Below are 22,338 nucleotides of genomic sequence, written 5' to 3' on the forward strand. Positions count from 1 at the left end.
ATTCCATTGTTGCATTGTGATAGTCAGAGTGCCATCCAGTTGGCAAAGAACCCTGTCTTTCATGCAAAGACGAAGCATGTGGAGGTGAAGTATCACTTCATCAGAGAGGTGATAGAGAACAAGCAAATTCAGCTTGTTAAGATTCATACGGATGACAACCCGGCTGATCTGTTGACAAAGAGTTTGCCGCCAGAGCGATTTGCTCATTGCAGACACTTGATGGGCATTGGATGAGGCCAGTTTTAGCCTTGATATGGCCTTGTATATTATCATGTACATGCTGATTTTTCTTTACCTTTACTTAAGGGCACTTTGCCTTTAAGTGGGAGGTTGTTGGGGTAAAGGCATTATGCCCACCCTTATAGTGTGTACTAGTCCATAAGTTATAGTACATAGTACACTTAGTACTTTTAATGTACTAGGTGCACTATGTGTACTAGTGTAAATATACATGTGTGATAGGGGAGTCACACACTCACATTCCAATGAGTTGACTTATCCCCATATGTCTCTCTCTCTCCCCCTTCTTCTTCTCTGTGTATGTCTCCCACATGAAACCCTAATTCTCCCATTCAGGAAATTTTTTTTCCCATGCTACTGTTGACTGTTTACAGCATATAGGAGCTGTTTACTGCTGCATTTCTTCATCAGTAACCTGCGTTTTCATGTGGAGCTGCCTTTTCACTCGGGACTGCCTCAAGGGCTGCAATTTCTTGCTACTGTAGGCTGTGTTTTCTACATAGCTTCTGCAATTTTACTTTTATTAGCTGAAACCCTCTTCATAGGTGCTGAGGATAGATAGTCTGCTTCTTCTATTTTCAGATTCCCACCCTCCCGTCCCTTTCTTTCTTCTTTCTTCTTTCTCTTGCTATGCACAGCTTGAGAGAAGGTACTTTTTTTTTCAACAAACATCGCTTCAGGAGACCACTTCTCTACAGCCATTCCTTCTCCTATATGACCAACCTCCAGTTAGTATAAATAGGCTTGCCTAGAGCCTCTTTTCCTCATTCAGTCTTCATTGTGCTAAGAGCTCTCCTCCTTCTTGCTTTCAGCCCAAGACTAATCCAGCCCTAGAGCCCATAAGCTTGCTTCTCCAGCCCTTGAGAAACCCTAGCTTCATTCAGCCCTAGGTGCCTGCATTCAGCCCTGAATTCAGCATCAGTTCAGGCCCACAGTTCAGCATAGATTAACGCCAGCAATCAGCAATCATCTCTGCGTTTTTGCACAGCCGTACAGCAGGTCTTCAGCGTTTCTGTTCCAGCCGTACAGCAGCCCTGCAGTCCTCTGTTTGCTCATGCGTTTCAGTCCTCAGCCCTCTCTACAGCTCAGCGTTTCTGTCCACAGCAGATTCCAGCCCTGAAGGTTCAGTCTACAGCAGTTTCCAGCCCTGAAACTGTTGTTTGCATCAGTGTCCAGCCTTCTGTGCATCATCCACACATTCAGCAGTCATCTGGTGAAGGTAACACAGCATTCTTATGTGTTTTCAGCATTCTAACAGTGTGTAGAACAGTCCACCTTCTTCTTCTTTGAGCCTCAGGTGTGCAGCCCTTCCTCATGCCCTTGGGAGGAGTGCATAGGCTCGAGATCAAGTCATTGCGGTGTTTCTACAGCAGTGTACAGATCAGCCACTCTCCGATCCTCCGAGATCTTGCGTTTGGCTTATCTACAGTCCACAGTCATTCTCTCTAAAGTAATAAAGCAAATACTATCTCGTTATCGGGATAAGGGGCCCTTCAGTGGGTAATTCGGGACCCAATCTGGTGTACAGTTCTCATATCTCTCTCTCTCATCTCTTTAAAGTTTGAAGTAAATGAAATGGATTGCTAAACTCACGAAACTCAGGATACAGAAGACAGTGTGAGCATATTGTGTGACAGGATCAACCAATACAAAGACTTCCGTTGCATATCACAACTTCCAAATAAGAACTGTAGCTATTACAGCACAACATTCCATAGAGAAGGCACAACTGTACAACACCTCGCTACTTGAAAAGGTCTTCTCCATCGCTACCATGGATCTCACGAACCCTTTCCCAAACAACAGTAGGGCTGTACCAAACCATATGTCCTTCCCTGTAGTCACAGCTTGCATGTAACCTCGAGAAAACTACAACCTGTTCATATGAATCCAAAGACATGTTTTCCACATGAAACCAAAGAAATGTATCCGATAAACCATAGACCTGTATCCATAAAACATAGGCCTATTTCCTCGACACTAAAGTCCTGTTTCCTCTCGAAAACCAATGTCATGTTTCCATGACAGATATACCATCCAAGCATGGTTGCCAAAACCTAAGAGAAGAGAGAGAGAGGACGTGTCAAGCAATCCCTGAATACACATAAGTTCAAGTCGAAGAGAACTACACATCTCTTCCAAGAACATCATCATGTGCATCTTAACTTGATCCTCTGTATCCCCATCTCGTAAAACAAGGCCTACAATCCACTGAGAGAGAGAGAGAGAGAGAGAGGTCTCTCGGCTGTGTATTTCCTACAACCCCACTTGCTCGCGAAGAGAGAGAGAGAAAGAGAGAAAGAGAAAACCCCTTGGCTGTTAGCCCCTCGGCGCCTCCTTCAGCTCGCCTCCTTCCAAGAGAGATAAGAGTCTTGTTGTTCAGCCCTTGCGCCTTTGTGGCCACCTGCAGTCCTCCTGGCTGCCCGTCGCTACCCGCCTGGTCGCCCTCTGCTGGCTGTAGCCCATATGCGCAGCCCGTCTGGCACCCTCTGTTGGCTGCAACCCGCCTGGCTGTAGCCCATGCGCAACCTGCCTAGCGCTCCTTGCTAGCTGCAGCCCGCCTGGCTGTAGCCCATGCGTAGCTTGCCTGACGCTAAGGTGAGTCGCAAGTGAACTGCTCTCGAAGTGATGCGCCCGCGTAAACCACCTGACGACCACACCGCCATGGCCCACCATAGTCACGACCACAAACCGGGAGAAGCACCTCAAGCCACTCGACGACTCGCCACAGCAACCTGCCCTCTTCAGCTCCGCCACCCTTCGCTTTATAAAAGAGGCGATACAACTTTCTCAAAAACGCCAAAAGCAAAACGCATGCCTTCAAAAAATATATATATATTTCTAAGCCTTCCAAGGTTATTAAACCTTATAAACTTTAAAATCCCTTTTGTCTCCTTTCACACTTGGGCTGGCCACCATATATGGGTTTCCTTTTTATATCCAAACTGATGCCTATTACTGTCCATCCCATGCCCATGTCCAGAGGGAAAAACACACTGTCGTAACATCGTGCCTCGACATCAATATCGACTTGTATATACTATATCGGCATATTTGTTTGCTTTTGTATTCATTGATGTATTGATCTTGGCCAGCGTGCCCGTGGATTGTTCATGAATAAATTCCTAAAATGGAGCGAGGCTTGTTCCCCGCTCAGTGTGGTGTATTGTGCAAGATCCCTATTCCCTTCTCTCTTTATATCTTTATCTCTTGGACACGTGATTGAATCTGTCACAGCACGCCCCGCTGGGCTTACACCGGTATCTCTCCTAAAGAAACTTTCTTAGCGTGATAGAGCCATGTCGAAAGAAGAAGCAAACCAAGGATCTAATGAAAGGAACAACTATGAGGCCGATACAGGACTTCAAGATGGGAACCAAGGCTGTCGATCTATTTCTCATGAGACCACAGCCACGACATCGGGAGTGCCGAGATTTTCAGCAAAAGTTCAAGCTGCTAAAGCCTATCTTCTGGCCAAAGGAGTCACCTTTCCAGAAGGCTCTAGAGCTACTCGGTCTATTTCTCGTGGAGGAAACATGGAGGCTATCCCTAGGTCTATTTTCTCAGATGCAGCTTCTTTGGAACAGGTAAAGGAAAGAAAGGCAAAGGAGCCTACATCAACCAATAAGATGGACTTCAAACCGGGAGAGAAGACCGTCAAGTTTGATGCTTTTTATGGAAAGTAGGACACCCAAAAAGCTCTATCTTTTGTCATACAGTTTGACACCGCTTTTGGAGGAGACAACTACTCTGAAAAGTCAAAGCTTCGAATGGTCCGTATGCATTTGAAGGATGCCGCCTTGAATTGGTGGCTAAAAGTAGTACAAGAAGGGACCGAGCCGAAGACACGGACCGACTTCAAGACTATGTTCAACAAGAAGTCTCTACCCGCAAACTTTGAGGCAGATGTGCAAAAGGAATGGGATGAGGTAAAGCAAAAAGCCAGTGAGAATGTGGCATCGTACCTTAACAACTTTTCAGCAATTTCTTTGAAGTTTATTTCTTATACTCCTATTCCACCACTAATGCGCGTAAGTTTGTAAATGGACTGCAACGTAAGTTTTGTGACTTTTCTTGTCATCAAGAAAGATTCTTTTATGAAGTAAACCCATTTATGTGTAACAAAGGACTAGAAGACAAAAGTGTCTACAACTCAAGCTTGGGAGAAGCTACTACTATTGGCCTAGCAGAAAGAACATTAAGTTTTATGTTCGAGAATGATTGGTTCTGTCAGATGCTCAAGTATTACCAACAAAGGCAAGCAAGATTATTGCACCCATCAAATGTTTCATGGAAAAGTACTGCTATGGATTTTATTCGGATTGCCAAAGTCAAGGAATGATGGCATATGGACCTTTTTAGGTTACCAAAAAGATCAACAATGTATGTTATCGGTTGGACCTTTTAGATCATTGGACGACACACAATGCCTTCCTTGACAATTTATTGGAACCATGTATAGATTACCCGTAGAGGAGCCTGTATTGGAGGATCTCCCAAGGGTGGAAGAGCCAGAACAAATTCCTCCTCATTCTGTGAGAAAACGAGGAAAGACAGTGGTCAGAAAGTTTCTCTTGGAATTCGAGAATTATTCGCTATTGGATGCGAAATGGATGCCAAAAATGTACTTCAAAGACTATCCAAATATACTTCGAGTTTATGAGGAAACGGTTGGTTCAGATATATTTGAAGTACGAGTACACAGACGTCTTGCAATCACAACAGATTCAAGAGAGGGATTGTACCGCTAGTCCTCTTCATTGTATATATATTGGATTGGATTTGATCATTATTCTACTTATATAATGATTACTTGGACATGCTCTACTTTGGGTGGCAACGATACCCGATAGCCCAAGATTGATTTATATTTGGGTGGCAACGATACCAGATGACCCATTGGACGGCAACAATGCTAGAATGAGATTTGTATATGGGAGGCAACGATGCCAGATGACCCATCGGACAACAACGATGCCAGATATCTTGAACTTCACAGTCGGGCAGTCATTGCAACCACATGGCCCAGAAGACTATTGGATTTCACAGTCGGGCGGTCATTGTGACTAGATGGCCCAAATGATTGTATTGGACTTCACAGTCGAACGGCCATTGCGACCAAATGGCCCAAATGACTGTATTGGATTTTATAGTCGGACAATAAATGAGACCACATGGCCCAAATCACTATTGATGAACTCTCGGGCGGTCCTAGTGACCAGCTGACCTTGAGTGATAGTCTAAGCGGTTTCCCTCAAGAGCCTGATGGCTCAGCACAGTTTCCGATGATTGAAGGTCTTGGGACATCTCCACCTTCACTTCGAAGTGAAGTTTGTTGGGTTTCAGAGTGTTCATGTGTGTGTACCCCCTTGTGTCTGTGTATGAGCAACCCCTACAAAGGCTATTGTTCTTTTATGTGTGTGTGGACACTCACTTATGTGAGTATGTGTGTGAACCCACTCTTAGAGTGATTACAATAAATATCTAGATATTATACTTGTTTGACATAAGCAGTTGCCAGTGATGTCACTCAAGTCAAAAGAGCCTCTAAAGGCTACAAAAGCATTGTACTTGGTGAAGCTTTCATCTATCACATGAATCAATCTAGTCTCATTGAGTCGTGCAATATTTCTCTCTCCAGAGCATTGGTCCTCTCTCTTCTCTCTCTAACACTCTCTCTCTACTCGTGCAACCAGGATGCCTTCAATCCACCATAGCTAGAACTCTATAACCCTAAAGCTACAATTGTACCCAGTTGACATTCAGTTCATTTCATTTTTCATTTTTGTACTATCTAGGATGAGATATATCTGTCACATGCACTCTACACTCAGTGCATGGTGACAAACTGGCTCATCATCAGCAGTGCAACATTTGTACAGTATTAGAACCCAGTAGGATGATATTTGTCATACGCCGTGACCCCATTGTACATCCTCAGTCCAAGATAAGTCAGGCACGATCTACGTAGGTCATTACTCAGCCTTAGCGGGTCGGTCAGTCGGTCAAGTCCCTTAACCCACTTGGAGAGAATCATTCATGCATGTAGAGTCAGTAGAAGCCTTAGGGTTTGCATCAGAAAGCACTCTACATCCTGCATAATATGCGTTCATATGCCTGTGCATCATTTAGAACATCCCAAAAGCCTTAGGGAATTTACTAGGATTTATCTGGTATTTATTTGGCATTTAATGTCATTTATAAATATTAACTTTATTAAATAAATGACCAGCCAACTTGACCAGCCCTTATCTAGTATAAATAGGCTTGCATAGGACTTAGTTTCCCATTCAGTCTTCAGTGTGCTAAGAGCTTTCCTCCTCAGGCCTAGGAGTACCCTTGCCTTCAGCACTAGACTAGTATCATCCAGCCCTTGGAGTACTTGAGCTTTGCTTCTCCAGCCCTCTGAGCATTTGCGTTTTTGCTTCAGTCATCCATAGTCTCAAGCGCAGCAATTCAGCAGTCTCAACGCAGCAGTCCAGCAGTCATAACGCAGCAATACAGTAGGACAGCATTCAGGCACAACCGTACAGTCCCCCACAGTCCCCAAATCAGCAAACAGACCTGTGTTTCTGTCCAGAATCAGCCTACAGCCCTGCGTTTCTGTCCAGCATTAGCCTACAGTCTGCGTTTCAGTCCAGCATCAGCCATACAGTCTACGTTTCAGTCTACAGCAGTTCTCAGCCTTCTAATCATCATCCACATCTGCCCCAGCCATCTGGAGAAGGTAACACAGCATTTACAGCATTCTAACATAGCTTAGAACAGTCCACCGCCTTCTTTTCTCAGCCTCAAGTGTGCAGCCCTTCCTCATGCCCTTGGGAAGAGTGCATAGGCTCGAGATCAGTTCATCGACGTGTTTCTACAGCTGTGTACAGTTCAACCAGGCTTCTGGTCCTCCGAGATCTTGCGTTTGGCTTATCTACAGTCCACAATCATTCTCTCTAGAGTAATAAAGCATATACTATCTTGTTATCGGGATAGGGGGCCCTTCAGTGGGTAATTTGGGACCCAATCGGTGTAAAGTTCTCATATCTCTTTAAAGTTTGAAGTATTAAAGTGGATTGCTAAACTCACGAAACTCAGGATACAGAAGACGGTGTGAGCATTTGTGTGACAAGATCTTCCAATACAAAGACTTCCACTGCATATCACATTGGTATCAGATTCAAATTGTCCACACACATCGTATCCTAGCGTGGGGGCATCCTTGCATTGTTAGATTGCGTTCCCGCACGACCACCGACTTCAGCATCATGTCTACAGAAGAGAGTACTCATCAGCCGGAAGACGTCTCCCCCCAAGGAGACCATGTTCTTCCGCCTACAACAGACACCATAGCTCTTCTTCTGCTCAAAACTAGCTGCTCATGGAGCGTCTCCAACTCTTGGAGGCAGCAGCAACACGTCCTTCTCCGCCTCCAGCAGCACCCGACTACATCTCCCTCTTCTTTCAGATGGAACAACAAAGGAGAAAGGATGAGGCCCGAAGGAAAGAAGAAAAAGCAGAAAGACGGGACTGTGAGGAAGCCCAACGCAGGATCGACGAAGACCGACGTCAGGCTGAACTCGCCGCTCGGGAAAACTGAAACCGGCCTGTACTACTGACTGGGCGGTAGATCTTCTTCAATACACACGGCTTTCACCAGTTTATGTCGTCACTTAATACCTTAGCTTAAACACAGAGCAAAAACAACAAAATCCTGTGAACTAGAATGTCCCCAGGAGCTGACACCGACACCAGATAGGCCCCAAAGCTTGGCGCCCCTTTCGGTATTTATTTATTCTTCAGAAAAAGAGATTTTTACAAGGTATTGAGTTTGCTGAATTTTCTGCACATTCCTGAAAATTTCGCCAGCATAACTGTCCCAAAACTGACCCAAAATATGTCAGAATCATTCCAAACCACTTCTGTCCTCTTCAGTACGTCGAAACCCTCTCAACAGAGCATAAAAACCAGTAATTCAGCTTGCTGTAATTTCTGCACAGCACTGAAATTTACTCTGTTTTGCACACATATGGCCCTCTGTTCACTCTGGAATCCATCTGGCTTGACCTTATTGCAATCCGGTACCTTCTCGGGCTCCGAAACAGCCCAAAAACAGTCATAAACAGCAACAATAAATTGCTGAATTTGACACCTGCTTTGTGGGGTTATGACCCCCACAGGTACCTGCTATGGTACGGTGGTTAACCGCGCCTGTTCCTATCAAAGGAGGCTCTTGCCTCAGCCAGGAAGCATGAATTCCTCACAGCTGCACATACACATAAGAAAGCCTCTTGCAAGCATAATCATTCTGAGAGAGTAGAGGAGTGGTTTACAGCCACGTATGGCTCACTGCATCAAGGCAAAGGGAGTAGGCAGCTCTCAACAGCCCTTAACCTGCTTCAATCCACCTGCAAACTCACCAAATGAGCTCCCACAGAGAGAAAACGAGTGCTCAGCCTCCCACGAGTGGAAAGTTTTTGTAAAATGTGACAAATGGCACATTAATAAGCAATTTCCTGCTTTGGACTTCCAGCCTAAAAATATCCTGGCCAGCTCATCAGCTCACTGCAGGTCTTTGGGGACTATTGTTCCCCATTTAATTGCCCTCCTTTTGACGCGAACACATTTCAATTCCGACATAGGCCAAAAATAGCAGGTTCCCCTAAAATTTAGGAGATGTCAGAATCGCGTCCCTCTGATCTTCTGGATGCTCTTCTATCTCTAGAGCACTGACAAATTCCAAGTGCACTGCCCTCTAGCAGAGATATTTATCTGTCTTCTTCTTCTTTCGACCCACCCTTCTCTTAGCCTTAATCTAATGTCAATATTCAGTGCCTGTAAACCTTAGGCCATCCAAACTTAGACTCTCTCACTGAACTTTAATGCTGTCCACTCCGACTGAGCAATGCAGACATTTTGGATTCCAAAAGGGGTTTCTAAACAGGAAACCAATCCGATAAAGAAAGCAAAAACAAAGTTAGTCATTGCCACAGGCTCGTGACATACCCCCCTCTTGAAATCGCAAATGTCCTCATTTGCATGCGTCGTATACATGTTTCCAGTTAACGAGATGAACCAACATCAAGTTAAGACATGTATACTACAAGCATGGTCATTGCTCTGTCGATGAACCCAACACTAACAGTGACATTCAGTCACACTGCAACATAGTTCACGTAGAGTCTAAATTCAGAAATACATGTTGACAAAACCAAAACCATAGTACTGAAACATATGCCAAAATTGGTGACTACATGTATCTATTAACTGAATAATCCACAAGACAAAAGATAGACTAGCTGTACATGATCGATGGAGCAATTGTATTATAACAATCTATACAGCTCCTCAATCAATGGGTCAAGGTAGGCTGCAGACTAAATGCCTCAAGGTAAAGTCCCAATACATTAGGTGACTCAGCGAGTTCACCCTCTTCCATCCACTTAGCATCCAAAGGTGGATAGTTTCTGAACTTCACCAAATAGCGTCTAGCAGCCTTGCCTTTTACTTTCCGTTCCTTATGTGCCAAGATCTGTTCTGGAACAAGAATTTCATCAAGTTCTTCAACTTCAGGTTGATCTTGAGGTGGCATATCCACTGGCACATCACCCACAAAGGGTCTAAGAAGACTCACATGGAAGGCATTGTGAATCTTCCACTGCTCAGGCAATTTCAGCCGATAGCATACATCGCTGATCTTCTCTGTTACTTGAAAAGGCCCATAATACCGCATACTCAGCTTAGTAAACAGGCTTTCCTTGCCCTTACGTTTCTTAAGCCGTGCCTTTTCAAAGCGTAACAAGACCCAATCATGCTCTTTAAACATGAGCTCTCGGCGATGCATATCTGCTGCTCTTTTCTGCTTAGCCTGAGTCTTCTCAAGGGCATGCTTAATCTTCTTGTATGTCTCATCCATATTCTGCACAAACTGATCTGCCTCAAAAATCTTATCTTTTGTATGCAAAATGGGGGGCACTTTCTTGCCACCTTCTACAATCTCAAAAGGTGCTTTGCCAGTTGAAGAGTGCACTGTATTATTATATGCATACTCAACCAATGGCAAATACTGCTCCCACTTTGCTTTCTGCTCTGATACATAACACTTTAGCAGATCAAGGACAGTAGAATTTGCCTCTTCAGACTGCCCATCAGTTTGCGGATGAAACGAAGAAGAAAACTTCAACGTGCTGCCCATGTTCTCAAATATGCCTCTCCAGAAAAGACTAGTCATTCGTGGATCACGGTCACTAATCACAGACTGTGGCATCCCATGGTACTTGAAAATGTTGCACATAAACAATCGTGCCATCTGCTCTGGCTTAATCTTCTTTCGAACAGGAATGAAATGAGCCTGCTTACTGAACCTACATATAATGGTCCATATTCCATCATTCCCTGTCTGTGTCCTAGGAAGATCAAACACAAAGTCCATTGCTATGCTTTCCCATGGCTTCTCTGGAATAGGCAATGGCTGTAACAGCCCTGGTGCTTTTTGCCTGTCAAACTTGACCTTCTGGCAAATCACACACTGCCGTACATAATCTTCAACATCTCTTCTCAAAGTAGGCCAGTAAAAGAAAGTCTCAACCGCCTTAACTGTAGCATCTATACCACGATGTCCAGCATACGGAGGAGAATGACTCTCTGTCATCACTTTCACTCTCAGTGGCCTAGTGACACACAGTCTCCCATGCATCAACATATAACCCTCTTTGAGAAGATAGTGGTCATGAGGTTGTCCATTCACAATGTGATCATAGACTCGGGCAAAATCCTCATCAACAGCATACTGCTCCTTCATGTCATCTAACTCATGATGATAAGGAATAGACACTGCTGAAATCTGTGGCTTCCTTGATAAAGCATCTGCCACAACATTCTTCTTGCCTTCCACATGCACAATCTGAAAGTGGAACATAGACAAAAAGTTTGCCCATCTCATATGCTTCTCCGACAATTTTGTCTGAGTCAGAAAATAGCGTAAAGTCTGATGATCTGTCTGAACAACAAAATCAGCACCTAAAAGGTAGTGTTTCCAACTTTCTAGAGCATGAACTACAGCCAGCAGTTCTTTCTCATAGACCTGCATAGTCTTCTCTGGCCCTTGTAATATTCTACTCTCATATGCCACTACCCTTCCTTCTTGCATTAAGACAGCACCAACACTGCTGCCACATGCATCACACTGGACAACAAATGACTTCCTGAGGTCTGGCAATATAATCACTGGACTAGAAGTCATCTTTTCTTTCAGTAGCTCAAAAGCTGAAATCTCTTTCTGTGTCCATCTGAAAGAGACGTCTTTCTTTTGCAGAGCATGCAACGGTGAAGCAATCTCAGCAAAATTTCTGATAAATCTCCTGTAGTAAGAGCATAAACCAAGAAAACTTCTGACATCATGCACAGTCTTCAAGGCTGGCCATGTCTTGATTGCCTCAACCTTAGCAGGATCCATTCTGACCCCATCCTTAGACACAATGTGCCCCAAGAACTGAATCTGTTCCAAGAAGAACTTACTCTTCTTGCCATTCACAAGCAGTCTATGACTACGTAATTCATTGAACACCTCTGACAAGTGGTCTCTATGCTCCTCTTCCGACTTTGAAAAGACAATCATGTCATCAAAGAAGGTGCCAACAAACTGTCTAAACGGTCGGAATATCCGATCCATCATCCGATTAAATGTGGCAGGAGCATTCGTCAGACCAAATGGCATCACAAGGAATTCATACAGGCCAAAGGTCGTCCTGAACGCAGTCTTATGCACATCTTCAGTTCTAATCCTGATCTGATGGTAGCCACTTTTCAGATCTATCCTGCTAAACATAGACGCGCCTTCCAAGCGGTCTAAGATGTCATCAATCCTTGGAATAGGGAACCTGTTCTTTATGGTGGCCTTATTCAAAGCGCGGTAATCTATACACATGCGCCATGAGCCATCCTTCTTCTGCACTAAGAGCACAGGAGAGCAAAAGGGAGATGAACTTGGCTGTATCAACCCTTTTTCCAGCAGCTCATTCACCTGGCTCATAATCTCTTTCTGCTGCGCTGCACTAACCCTGTACGGAGGTCGATTCGGTGGACTACTGCCTGGAATCAGATCTATACCATGATCCTCTGACCTCTCTGGTGGTAACTCAGACGGTAATGAGTCAGAAAAGACATCACTAAATTGTGACAAAAATTCAGATCTGTCTTTCTCAAGTACTGACAAATTTGACTCACTTGCTTCATTCAAATCACGTGCAAATATCAAATACGCAGAAAGATGATTCTTTATTACCGAGGTAATAGCAGAAGCTGAAATTATAGGTACAGACTCTCCTTTGAGCTTAACATCTAGCACATGAGTCTTCCCTCTACTTTCCAAGGTCACAGTCTTCTTGAAGGAATCCAAGATGCCATGCACTCTGTACAACCACGGCATACCAAGCAATACATCGCATCCCTCAAGCGGCATGATATAAAAGTCTTCTGCATCCACATAAGACTGTATATGCAGACGTAACTTTCCAAGGATGGGTGTCACAGACTCTGAATGGCCAGGACATGCCAAACCTGCCTCAGCTGTGTATCCCATCTCATCAGCTCTGATGCCCAACTGTGCAGCCAACTGTGGGGAAATGAAGTTTGCCTTTGCCCCAGGGTCAAAGAAAATGAGAACATGCTGATCTCTGACCTTTCCCCAGGCTCTACACAACTCACTGGCATCTGTCTGAGGTCTATCCCCTAGCATATCTGGCACTAAACCTGCCGAAGGGGTGACCTTCTTTCCTTTCTTGTTTTCTTTCTCTTCTGAGTCAGCTGGCCTTTTCTTGTCAGGACAAAACCTTGATATGTGACCAGCTTTCTCACAGATAAAGCATTTACCCTCAGTCCTTAAAGCCTGTGTTTCCTCTTCAGTTCTCTGCTTAAACTGAGGCTTGCTGCTCTTCGACTGACGCCAAAAAGCCTTGGCTAATTTCTTCTTTGCTGATCCAGCTTTACCTGTCTTCTGAGGGCCCTGCTCATCAACCTTTTCAACCTGTTTGGCTGCTGAAATTCTGGCTGATTTGCCCTCTTTGCTGCTGCCCCCAAAACCACTAGTCTGACCCAGCAACAGTGCATTCCCTGTGTTTGCATTCTCAATCAGCTGAGTCAATGTGGTAACCTTGGTCTTTGTGCAATAATTGCGCAATTCTTTTGGCAGGCCACAACAGTACTTCTCTATCTGCTCAGTTAACGGCACAATTCTATAAGAAGTGACTGGCAACAAAGCTTTCCAGAACTTCTTATTATAATCCTCGAGATCCTTACACTTTGAGGCATCCAAACTGTGCCAGGCTGACATCACATCAACCTCAAACTCATTGGTTAACCAAGCTGCAGCAAACACTTGCTTAAAGCCAACCCAAGTGGACGGTGCCTGACCTTGCATCAACAAAGTGGTCCACCATTGGCTAGCATTGCCTTTCAGAAAAGTGGCAGCCTTTCTCACTTTAGAAACTTCTGTGAAGTTCCCTCCAGCAAAGGCAGCATCAAACTGCTGTATGAAGGAAAGTGCTTTAGTCCTGTCTTCAAAGCCTCTAAAAGTGTCAAACTGTACAGCTGCTCCACCTTCTTTGTATGGCTTCGGTTTATCAACAGTAGGTGCTGGCATCATTAGGACACTATCCGATGGCATCATCATCCCTCTGTCACCCACAAACGGGTTTGACTGTACAAGAGGTGGTGGCTGATTCTGAAAAGCAGCCATGCCAAAAGTGCCCTGTGGCATTCCAAAACTGCTCTGAACACCCTGAAAACCTGGCTGCATGCCAATATTGCCATACATGGGGTTTGGCATAAAACTCTGTGAACCCCCAAACACAGTTCTCTGCTGGTAATCCACTGTTCCTGGCGCATAACCAGCCATGCTCTGAAACACAGAACCGCCTCCAAAATAGCCTGGATGCAAGGTAGGTGGTGGAAATACCTGCGGCGGTGCCTGGAACTGACTTCCCTGTCCAAACTGGCCAACTAATGGCTGCTGTAAGGTGGCGGGCTGCTCAACAAAAGCCGGCACAACTGGCGTTTCAGCCACCTGTTCGTGAACAGAAGGAAGTACTGGTGCTCTTTCCACTGACCCCACAAGCTGCCTTGCCCTTTCTCGTGAGTCGGCAGGATGTACACTGAGTGTCTGAACCTCAACAGGTTCTTGCACTAACTCTGTAGCCCCAATGGGCTGAGTAGATTGGGGAGGTTGCAGAAACTCCAAGAAACGTGGATTCTGCATGACCTGGGAAAACATACCCACTGCTGCTAGCAACTGAGCTCTGAAAGCAGCATCCTCATCTGCTCTGGCTCCCTGTGGTATAGGCATGACAGGAGGTGGCACTGCATGAGACGGCCTAGACGGCTCTCCAGCCTCTGAAACCACTAGAACCTCTCTTCTTTCCTGGGAGGAAGAGAACTCCTCTCTAGCTTCTTCACGTCGGTCAGCCATCAGTGCTCTGTGCTTCTACCCAACAGGCCCAGGCTCACTTCAATAAAACAAAGTGATGTTTATCCCGGCAATGGAACCATGAAACCGGCCTGTACTACTGACTGGGCGGTAGATCTTCTTCAATACACACGGCTTTCACCAGTTTATGTCGTCACTTAATACCTTAGCTTAAACACAGAGCAAAAACAACAAAATCCTGTGAACTAGAATGTCCCCAGGAGCTGACACCGACACCAGATAGGCCCCAAAGCTTGGCGCCCCTTTCGGTATTTATTTATTCTTCAGAAAAAGAGATTTTTACAAGGTATTGAGTTTGCTGAATTTTCTGCACATTCCTGAAAATTTCGCCAGCATAACTGTCCCAAAACTGACCCAAAATATGTCAGAATCATTCCAAACCACTTCTGTCCTCTTCAGTACGTCGAAACCCTCTCAACAGAGCATAAAAACCAGTAATTCAGCTTGCTGTAATTTCTGCACAGCACTGAAATTTACTCTGTTTTGCACACATATGGCCCTCTGTTCACTCTGGAATCCATCTGGCTTGACCTTATTGCAATCCGGTACCTTCTCGGGCTCCGAAACAGCCCAAAAACAGTCATAAACAGCAACAATAAATTGCTGAATTTGACACCTGCTTTGTGGGGTTATGACCCCCACAGGTACCTGCTATGGTACGGTGGTTAACCGCGCCTGTTCCTATCAAAGGAGGCTCTTGCCTCAGCCAGGAAGCATGAATTCCTCACAGCTGCACATACACATAAGAAAGCCTCTTGCAAGCATAATCATTCTGAGAGAGTAGAGGAGTGGTTTACAGCCACGTATGGCTCACTGCATCAAGGCAAAGGGAGTAGGCAGCTCTCAACAGCCCTTAACCTGCTTCAATCCACCTGCAAACTCACCAAATGAGCTCCCACAGAGAGAAAACGAGTGCTCAGCCTCCCACGAGTGGAAAGTTTTTGTAAAATGTGACAAATGGCACATTAATAAGCAATTTCCTGCTTTGGACTTCCAGCCTAAAAATATCCTGGCCAGCTCATCAGCTCACTGCAGGTCTTTGGGGACTATTGTTCCCCATTTAATTGCCCTCCTTTTGACGCGAACACATTTCAATTCCGACATAGGCCAAAAATAGCAGGTTCCCCTAAAATTTAGGAGATGTCAGAATCGCGTCCCTCTGATCTTCTGGATGCTCTTCTATCTCTAGAGCACTGACAAATTCCAAGTGCACTGCCCTCTAGCAGAGATATTTATCTGTCTTCTTCTTCTTTCGACCCACCCTTCTCTTAGCCTTAATCTAATGTCAATATTCAGTGCCTGTAAACCTTAGGCCATCCAAACTTAGACTCTCTCACTGAACTTTAATGCTGTCCACTCCGACTGAGCAATGCAGACATTTTGGATTCCAAAAGGGGTTTCTAAACAGGAAACCAATCCGATAAAGAAAGCAAAAACAAAGTTAGTCATTGCCACAGGCTCGTGACAAAAACCAACGTGAGCTTGATCGAGAACGTATGTTACTCGAGCACCAACGAGAAAAGGAGGCCATACACTTGAGGTATCAGCCTCCTCAGTCTCCCCAGTCATAGGTGTCAACAGTTCGCAGCAGCATCAACCACCGTAATTCGCACTCAACCAAACTTCAGGTAAGTGTGATCATTCATCAGTTAATCAATTTATTCATCAGTTTAATGCTCATTTTCCATTAGTTAGGATCACAGACCCACAAAATAAAGTCCACTTAGCGGCTCCCCATCTCACTGGTGAGGCAGTCACTTGGTGGCAGCATTGGTCTAGTATTCATACAGACCAGGGCACAGGTGTCACAGCCTTTTGACTGGAACATCTTTGTCCATGACCTGAAGACCAGATTTCTCCCACCCCAGTACATGACCGGTCTGAAAGATGAGTTCTATGGACTCAGACACAACAGATCCCCAATGCTTCAGTTTTTCAGTAAGGTTATTACTTTAGCACAGCAGTTAGGGTTATCTGCGCAAGCTAAGATGGAGCAATTCATTCGTGGATTGGACTCTTAACATTCGGTTCACAGTTTGTAACTTTGAACCAAGTACATATGACCGGGCTCTGACTCTCGCTCAGAATGAAGAAATGAAGCTCAACGGGGACAAGCCCAAGCAGTCATCTCCATCTAGTACCAAACCCCAGCAGCAACAATCAACTGCACAGACAGGGAAAGGTAACGCGTCTTCTAAAGATGCTAAGAAGGACGGCAATAATAGCTCTAGTTCAGGGGCTAAGAAAGATAAAGAGCCTAAGAAAACCCCTGATGAAAAGGCTAAAGCAGGCATTACTGGAGGTTATCTTCCTCCACAGGAGCAAAGGAAGTACCAGTCAGAAAATAGATGTTTTTTCTGTCATATTATAGGGCATGGTAAGAAGGATTGCCACAAATGGTAAGCGGCACAAGCCGCTAAAGCTCCTTCTGCCACAGTTGCCACAGCCTCACGGCTCCTCCAACCCCACCTACTACCTCAAATGCAGTTCAACTTTTACCTTCTATGCATCCTATGCCATCCGTGGTATTTGATGCTAAGCAGGAGGGTGAGAGCGATGCTGCTCAGAAGAGCCTCATCCGAGCTTATGGCTCTGCCCAGGGCCGACAGTTTGTAGTCCTTTTCGATATGGGTAGTTCTGATGACGCCATCTCTCCCCAATTGGCTAATAAATCGAACTGCACATTAGTCCCATATCATTTGGATGTGGACGGGTTTACACCTGGTCTTCGCACCCACATTTCCGAGAAGGCACAACAATTTGCCTTTGAAGTTCAAAACATCTTCAGTCCCTCAGTTAGCAGACCTCCTATCCAGACATCAGGATATTATGCTTGGGGTCGATCTCCCACCCAGTCTCCAACCCTCTCGCCCTGAGGACCATCACATTGATTTGGTCCCTGGATCAGATCCTCCTAGCAGGTTTCCCTATCGTCTTTCTAAGACTTTACAGGGCAAGTTAGAAAAGCAGTTATCTAAGTTTCTCCGAGCCGGATTCATTCGGCCTTCTTCCTTCCCATTTGCTCCACCTATCCTATTTGTCCAAAAGAAGGACAAGTCTGCACGCCTATGTGTAGACTACAAGGCATTAAACAAACTCACTATCAAGAATAAGTTTCCTATGCCAAGGATAGAGTACATTTTGGAGCGTTTAGACAGTGCTAAGTTTTTCACTAAGATCGACCTCAAGAGTGGTTACCATCAGGTCCGCATTTTTTGAGCCGACATTCCAAAAACAGCTTTTCGGACAGAGCATGGTCACTACGAGTTCATAGTCATGCCTTTTAGGCTTGCAAATGCACCCGCAACCTTCAATAAGATGATGTCTAGGATTTTCGCATTCCACATTGGAAAGTGTGTTTTCATATTCCTTGATGACATACTAGTCTTCTCAGCCACTACGAAGCAGCATGAGAAAGATGTGGAGGAAGTTCAATATTTGGGCTACATCATCGGTTCCGATGGGATTAGACTACATCCATCAAAGGTTCAGGAGATCTTAGATTGGGACATTCTCAAGTTCGCCGAAGAAATCCGTTCATTCGTAGGTCTTTGTCAGGCCTATAGTACCCATGTCCATCAATTTTCCAAGCTTGCAGCACCTCTTACCGACTTGCTCAAGGGGGTGAAGACTCGCAAGCAGAAAGTCTCAGTTACAGGCAAGGCGCTTGATGCATTCCTTGCACTCCAGAAAGCTGCCTCAGAAGCACCTGTATTAAAGTTAGCATCATGGGACGAACCTTTCGAGGTCATCACTGATGCCAGCAATGTAGCCATAGGTACAGTCCTCCAGCAAGACAATAGACCCGTGGCATATTACAGTAGAAAGTTGGATGTCGCCGAAAAGAATTATTCGGTATATGACAAAGAGCTTTTGGGTGTGATCACAGCGCTCAAGCATCAGAAGCCTTTTCTTTATGGAAATGCTTTCGCAGTGAAAACAAACCACCAAGCACTTAAGTGACTTCAGACTATGCCAAGTGCCCAATGGAGTGATCTACAGGCCAAGTGGAGTCAAATCTTCCAACAGTTTGGAGGTATCATTGAATACATCCCTGGTATAAGCATAACCCAGTAGTTAGCAGATGCTCTTAGTCGAAAGTCCAGCATCCAGACAGTCCAAGAATCTACCATTCTCGAAATCACACGGAAGGACTTAGATAGTATGAAAGACCAATATGTCGACTCCCCTGAGTTTGGTACTCAGTACAGTTTGGCCCTCAATTCTGAGCCTGGCCACTATTCAGTACAGAATGGTTGGTTGTTCTACAAGAACCGTCTCTGTGTTACTCGGGAAAAGCGTTCCGCTCTTCTCCACGATGCCCATGACTCCTTAGTTGGAGGACATAGGATCAACAGTACCCTCGAGAAATTAGAACGATCCTTTGTTGGCCAAAGATGAGGCGTGATGACTACGCACATGTACAAGCCTGTAAGATTTGTCAAAAAGTCAAGGTTCCCCATACAAAGACGGCAGGTTTACTTCAGCCTTTGCCTATCTCCGACAGACCTTTCATTGACATATCTATCGACTCTGTAGGGCCTCTACCAGCATCCACCGAATCCCGTAACACTCAGTGTTTTACCATTGTGGATTGCTTTAGTAAATTCTGCATGCTCATCCCATGCAAGCATACGGCCACAGCCGAGGACGTAGCCCGTTTGTTTCTCAAGCATTGGTACCCAATTTGTGGTTTACCTAGCACCATAACATCAGATAGAGATTCCAAGTTTACCTCGCATTTCTGGAGGGCATTATTTGAAAACTTCGGAACTAAGTTGCAGTTGTCTAGTGCATTCCATCAGCAGACAGATGGCCAAACAGAAATTTATAACCAGTTGGCCTTTGATGTTGTCAAGTCATACTGTCATGACCAGCAGTCCAGATGGAAACATTATCTTATATTGGTCCAAGCTATCTTGAACGACACTCATTCATCCAGTGTCGGACAGACTCCATATGAAACAGCCTTTGGTCGTCGTTTTTCTTCTCTTTTGACGATAATGGTGTCTCCATCTTTAGAGGATAAAAAAACCACGGAAGCATTTTCCGAGATCATTGAGTCAGTCAAGGACCGCTTGACCAAAGCTCAGGAAGCACATAGCAGACAGACAAATAAGTCTAGACGAGATGTCCACTTCAAGGAAAGGGATTGGGTCTATTTACGTATCATGAAACAGAGATTGAAACAAGTGGACAAAAGTTGTCCCAAGCTTTCATTCCGTAGTTTTGGCCCTTTTCCAATAGTTAAGAAGTTAAGTGATGTCTCCATGAAGTTAAAGTTGCATGATGTTTTCCATGTTTCCTGGCTAAAACCATATGTTGGTCCAGAAGTGTTTGATGTTTCAGATGAACAACAGCTAGACGTGGAAGACGAAGCAGAAGTTATTGAGCCCGAGGAGATCCTTCTTCATCGATGGAAGCATGGTTCCTATCGACGGATACGTCACTTCTGTACGAAATTCCAAGATCGAGGTAACCACGAAGCCGTATGGCTCGACGAGGAGTTCTTCCAAGAGTACCCCCAGTTGTTGGCGGACTACTTGGAAGCCATGAACCTGCCGCCAAGCTAAGCAAGAGGAAATGTCACATGCACTCTGCACTCAGTGCATGGTGACAAACTGGCTCATCATCAGCAGTGCAACATTTGTACAGTATTAGAACCCAGTAGGATGATATTTGTCGTACACCGTGACCCCATTGTACATCCTCAGTCCAGGATAAGTTAGGCACGAGCTACGTAGGTCATTCCTCAGCCTTAGCGGGTCAATCAATGAGTCAAGTCCCTTAACCCACTTGGAGAGAATCATTCGTGCACGTAGAGTCAGTAGAAGCCTTAGAGTTTGCATCAAAAGCACTCTGCATCCTGCATAATATGCATTCATATGCCTGTGCATCATTTAGAACATCCGAGAACCTAAGGGAATTTACTAGGATTTATCTAGTATTTTTTCCATATTTTATGGTATTTATTTAGCATTTAATGTCATTTATAAATATAAACTTTATTAAATAAATGACCAACCAACTTGAACAGCCCCTATCTAGTATAAATAGGCTTGCATAGGGCTTAGTTTCCCATTCAGTCTTCAGTGTGCTAAGAGCTTTCCTCCTCAGTCCTAGGAGTACCCTTGCCTTCAGCACTAGACTAGTCCTAGGAGTACCCTTGCCTTCAGCACTAGACTAGTATCATCCAGCCCTTGAAGTACTTGAGCTTTGCTTCTCCAGCCCTCTGAGCATCTGCGTTTTTGCTTCAATCATCCATAGTCTCAAGCGCAACAATTCAACAATCCCAACGCAGCAGTCCAGCAGTCATAACACAGCAGTACAGTAGGACACCATTCAAGCGCAGCCGTACAGTCCTCCACAGTCCCCAAATCAGCAAACAGACCTGCATTTCTGTCGAGCATCAGCCTACAGCCCTACGTTTCTGTCCAGCATTAGCCAGCCATCTGGTGAAGGTAACACAGCATTCTAACATAGCTTAGAACAGTCCACCGCCTTCTTTTCTCAGCCTCAGGTGTGCAGCCCTTCCTCATGCCCTTGGGAAGAGTGCATAGGCTTGAGATCAATTCATCGAGGTGTTTCTACAGCCGTGCACAGTTCAGCCACGCTTCCGATCCTCCGAGATCTTGCGTTTGGCTTATCTACAGTCCACAGTCATTCTCTCTAAAGTAATAAAGCAAATACTATCTCGTTATCGGGATAGAGGGCCCTTCAGTGGGTAATTTGGGACCCAATCGGGTGTATCTACAGTCCACAGTCATTCTCTCTAAAGTAATAAAGCAAATACTATCTCGTTATCGGAATAGGGGACCCTTCAGTGGGTAATTTGGGACCCAATCGGGTGTAGAGATGACATCTTGGTTCCAGGCACATGGTTTTAGCATCGACAGATTGCCTCCCTTCCAGTATTCTCTGGAGGCACCCTCTCTCACTCTCACACGGACAGAGATTACCAAACTCATCCGTCAAGATTTAGTTCAGCTGGACATTAGGAGGACATGGATACAGCCGACACATGGATGTTCACTTGTCTCATGCAGTATGATGTGCTATTGGTCAGATTCGCACATCCTCACACCAGCTTGAGATTGAGATTGGCCGATATAGAGGTATACCAGCTGAGGCCAGGATATGCCGAGTATGCCATGGGGAGCCAGAGGGACAGAGCTGCATTATATATGCCATTGTACTACATACTATGAGATACGTGGTCGTTTCCACTGTTTATTCAGAGAGGGTTTTGGACCACTTTCCAGAGTCATGGGGTACCAGGACCAGAGGTGTTTGGGATTGTTCTTGCTTGAGCTGCGGAGATATAGAGATAGCCTCCTTAGGCGCACAGAGAGCCAGACTCAGAGGCACATTACAGACTTCTTTAGTCCAGCCATCACTGCGCCAGATGGACCACAGCAGCAGCAGGACATGGATACCGCCCACACCAACGGTACACTGATTGAGCAATTTCGATGTGTTGTAAGTTGGGCAGGTGTTGCATTCATTTGGGGAACCCTTGGCTCCGCCTCATTGCATGTCACCAAGTTCCATAGGCCTTTGCCTTTGAGAAAATTTGTCATATGATACTTCAAAATGTGGAAGTTGTGCCTATCAAGCTTCTCACCAGC

General features: G+C 45.1%; 2 protein-coding genes across 4 annotated transcripts in view; both read right to left on the minus strand.

Moving 5' to 3' along the window:
* The window catches only part of CPR5 (protein), a 51,756-nt gene that overhangs the window by 23,878 nt on the left and 5,540 nt on the right, over nt 1–22,338 (minus strand). The gene's annotated exons all lie outside the window — the stretch shown is intronic.
* Nucleotides 9,440–14,793, minus strand: LOC147614067 (uncharacterized). The gene has a single exon (XM_086780604.1). The coding sequence runs from the start codon at nt 14,690–14,692 to the stop codon at nt 9,581–9,583; it is 5,112 nt and encodes a 1,703-aa protein (XP_086636730.1). The 5' UTR covers nt 14,693–14,793; the 3' UTR covers nt 9,440–9,580.

The sequence above is a fragment of the Cibotium barometz genome, chromosome 42 (assembly GCF_041138505.1).
Source record: "Cibotium barometz isolate CiBa-2024 chromosome 42, ASM4113850v1, whole genome shotgun sequence".
In the NCBI taxonomy this organism is placed as follows: domain Eukaryota; kingdom Viridiplantae; phylum Streptophyta; class Polypodiopsida; order Cyatheales; family Cibotiaceae; genus Cibotium; species Cibotium barometz.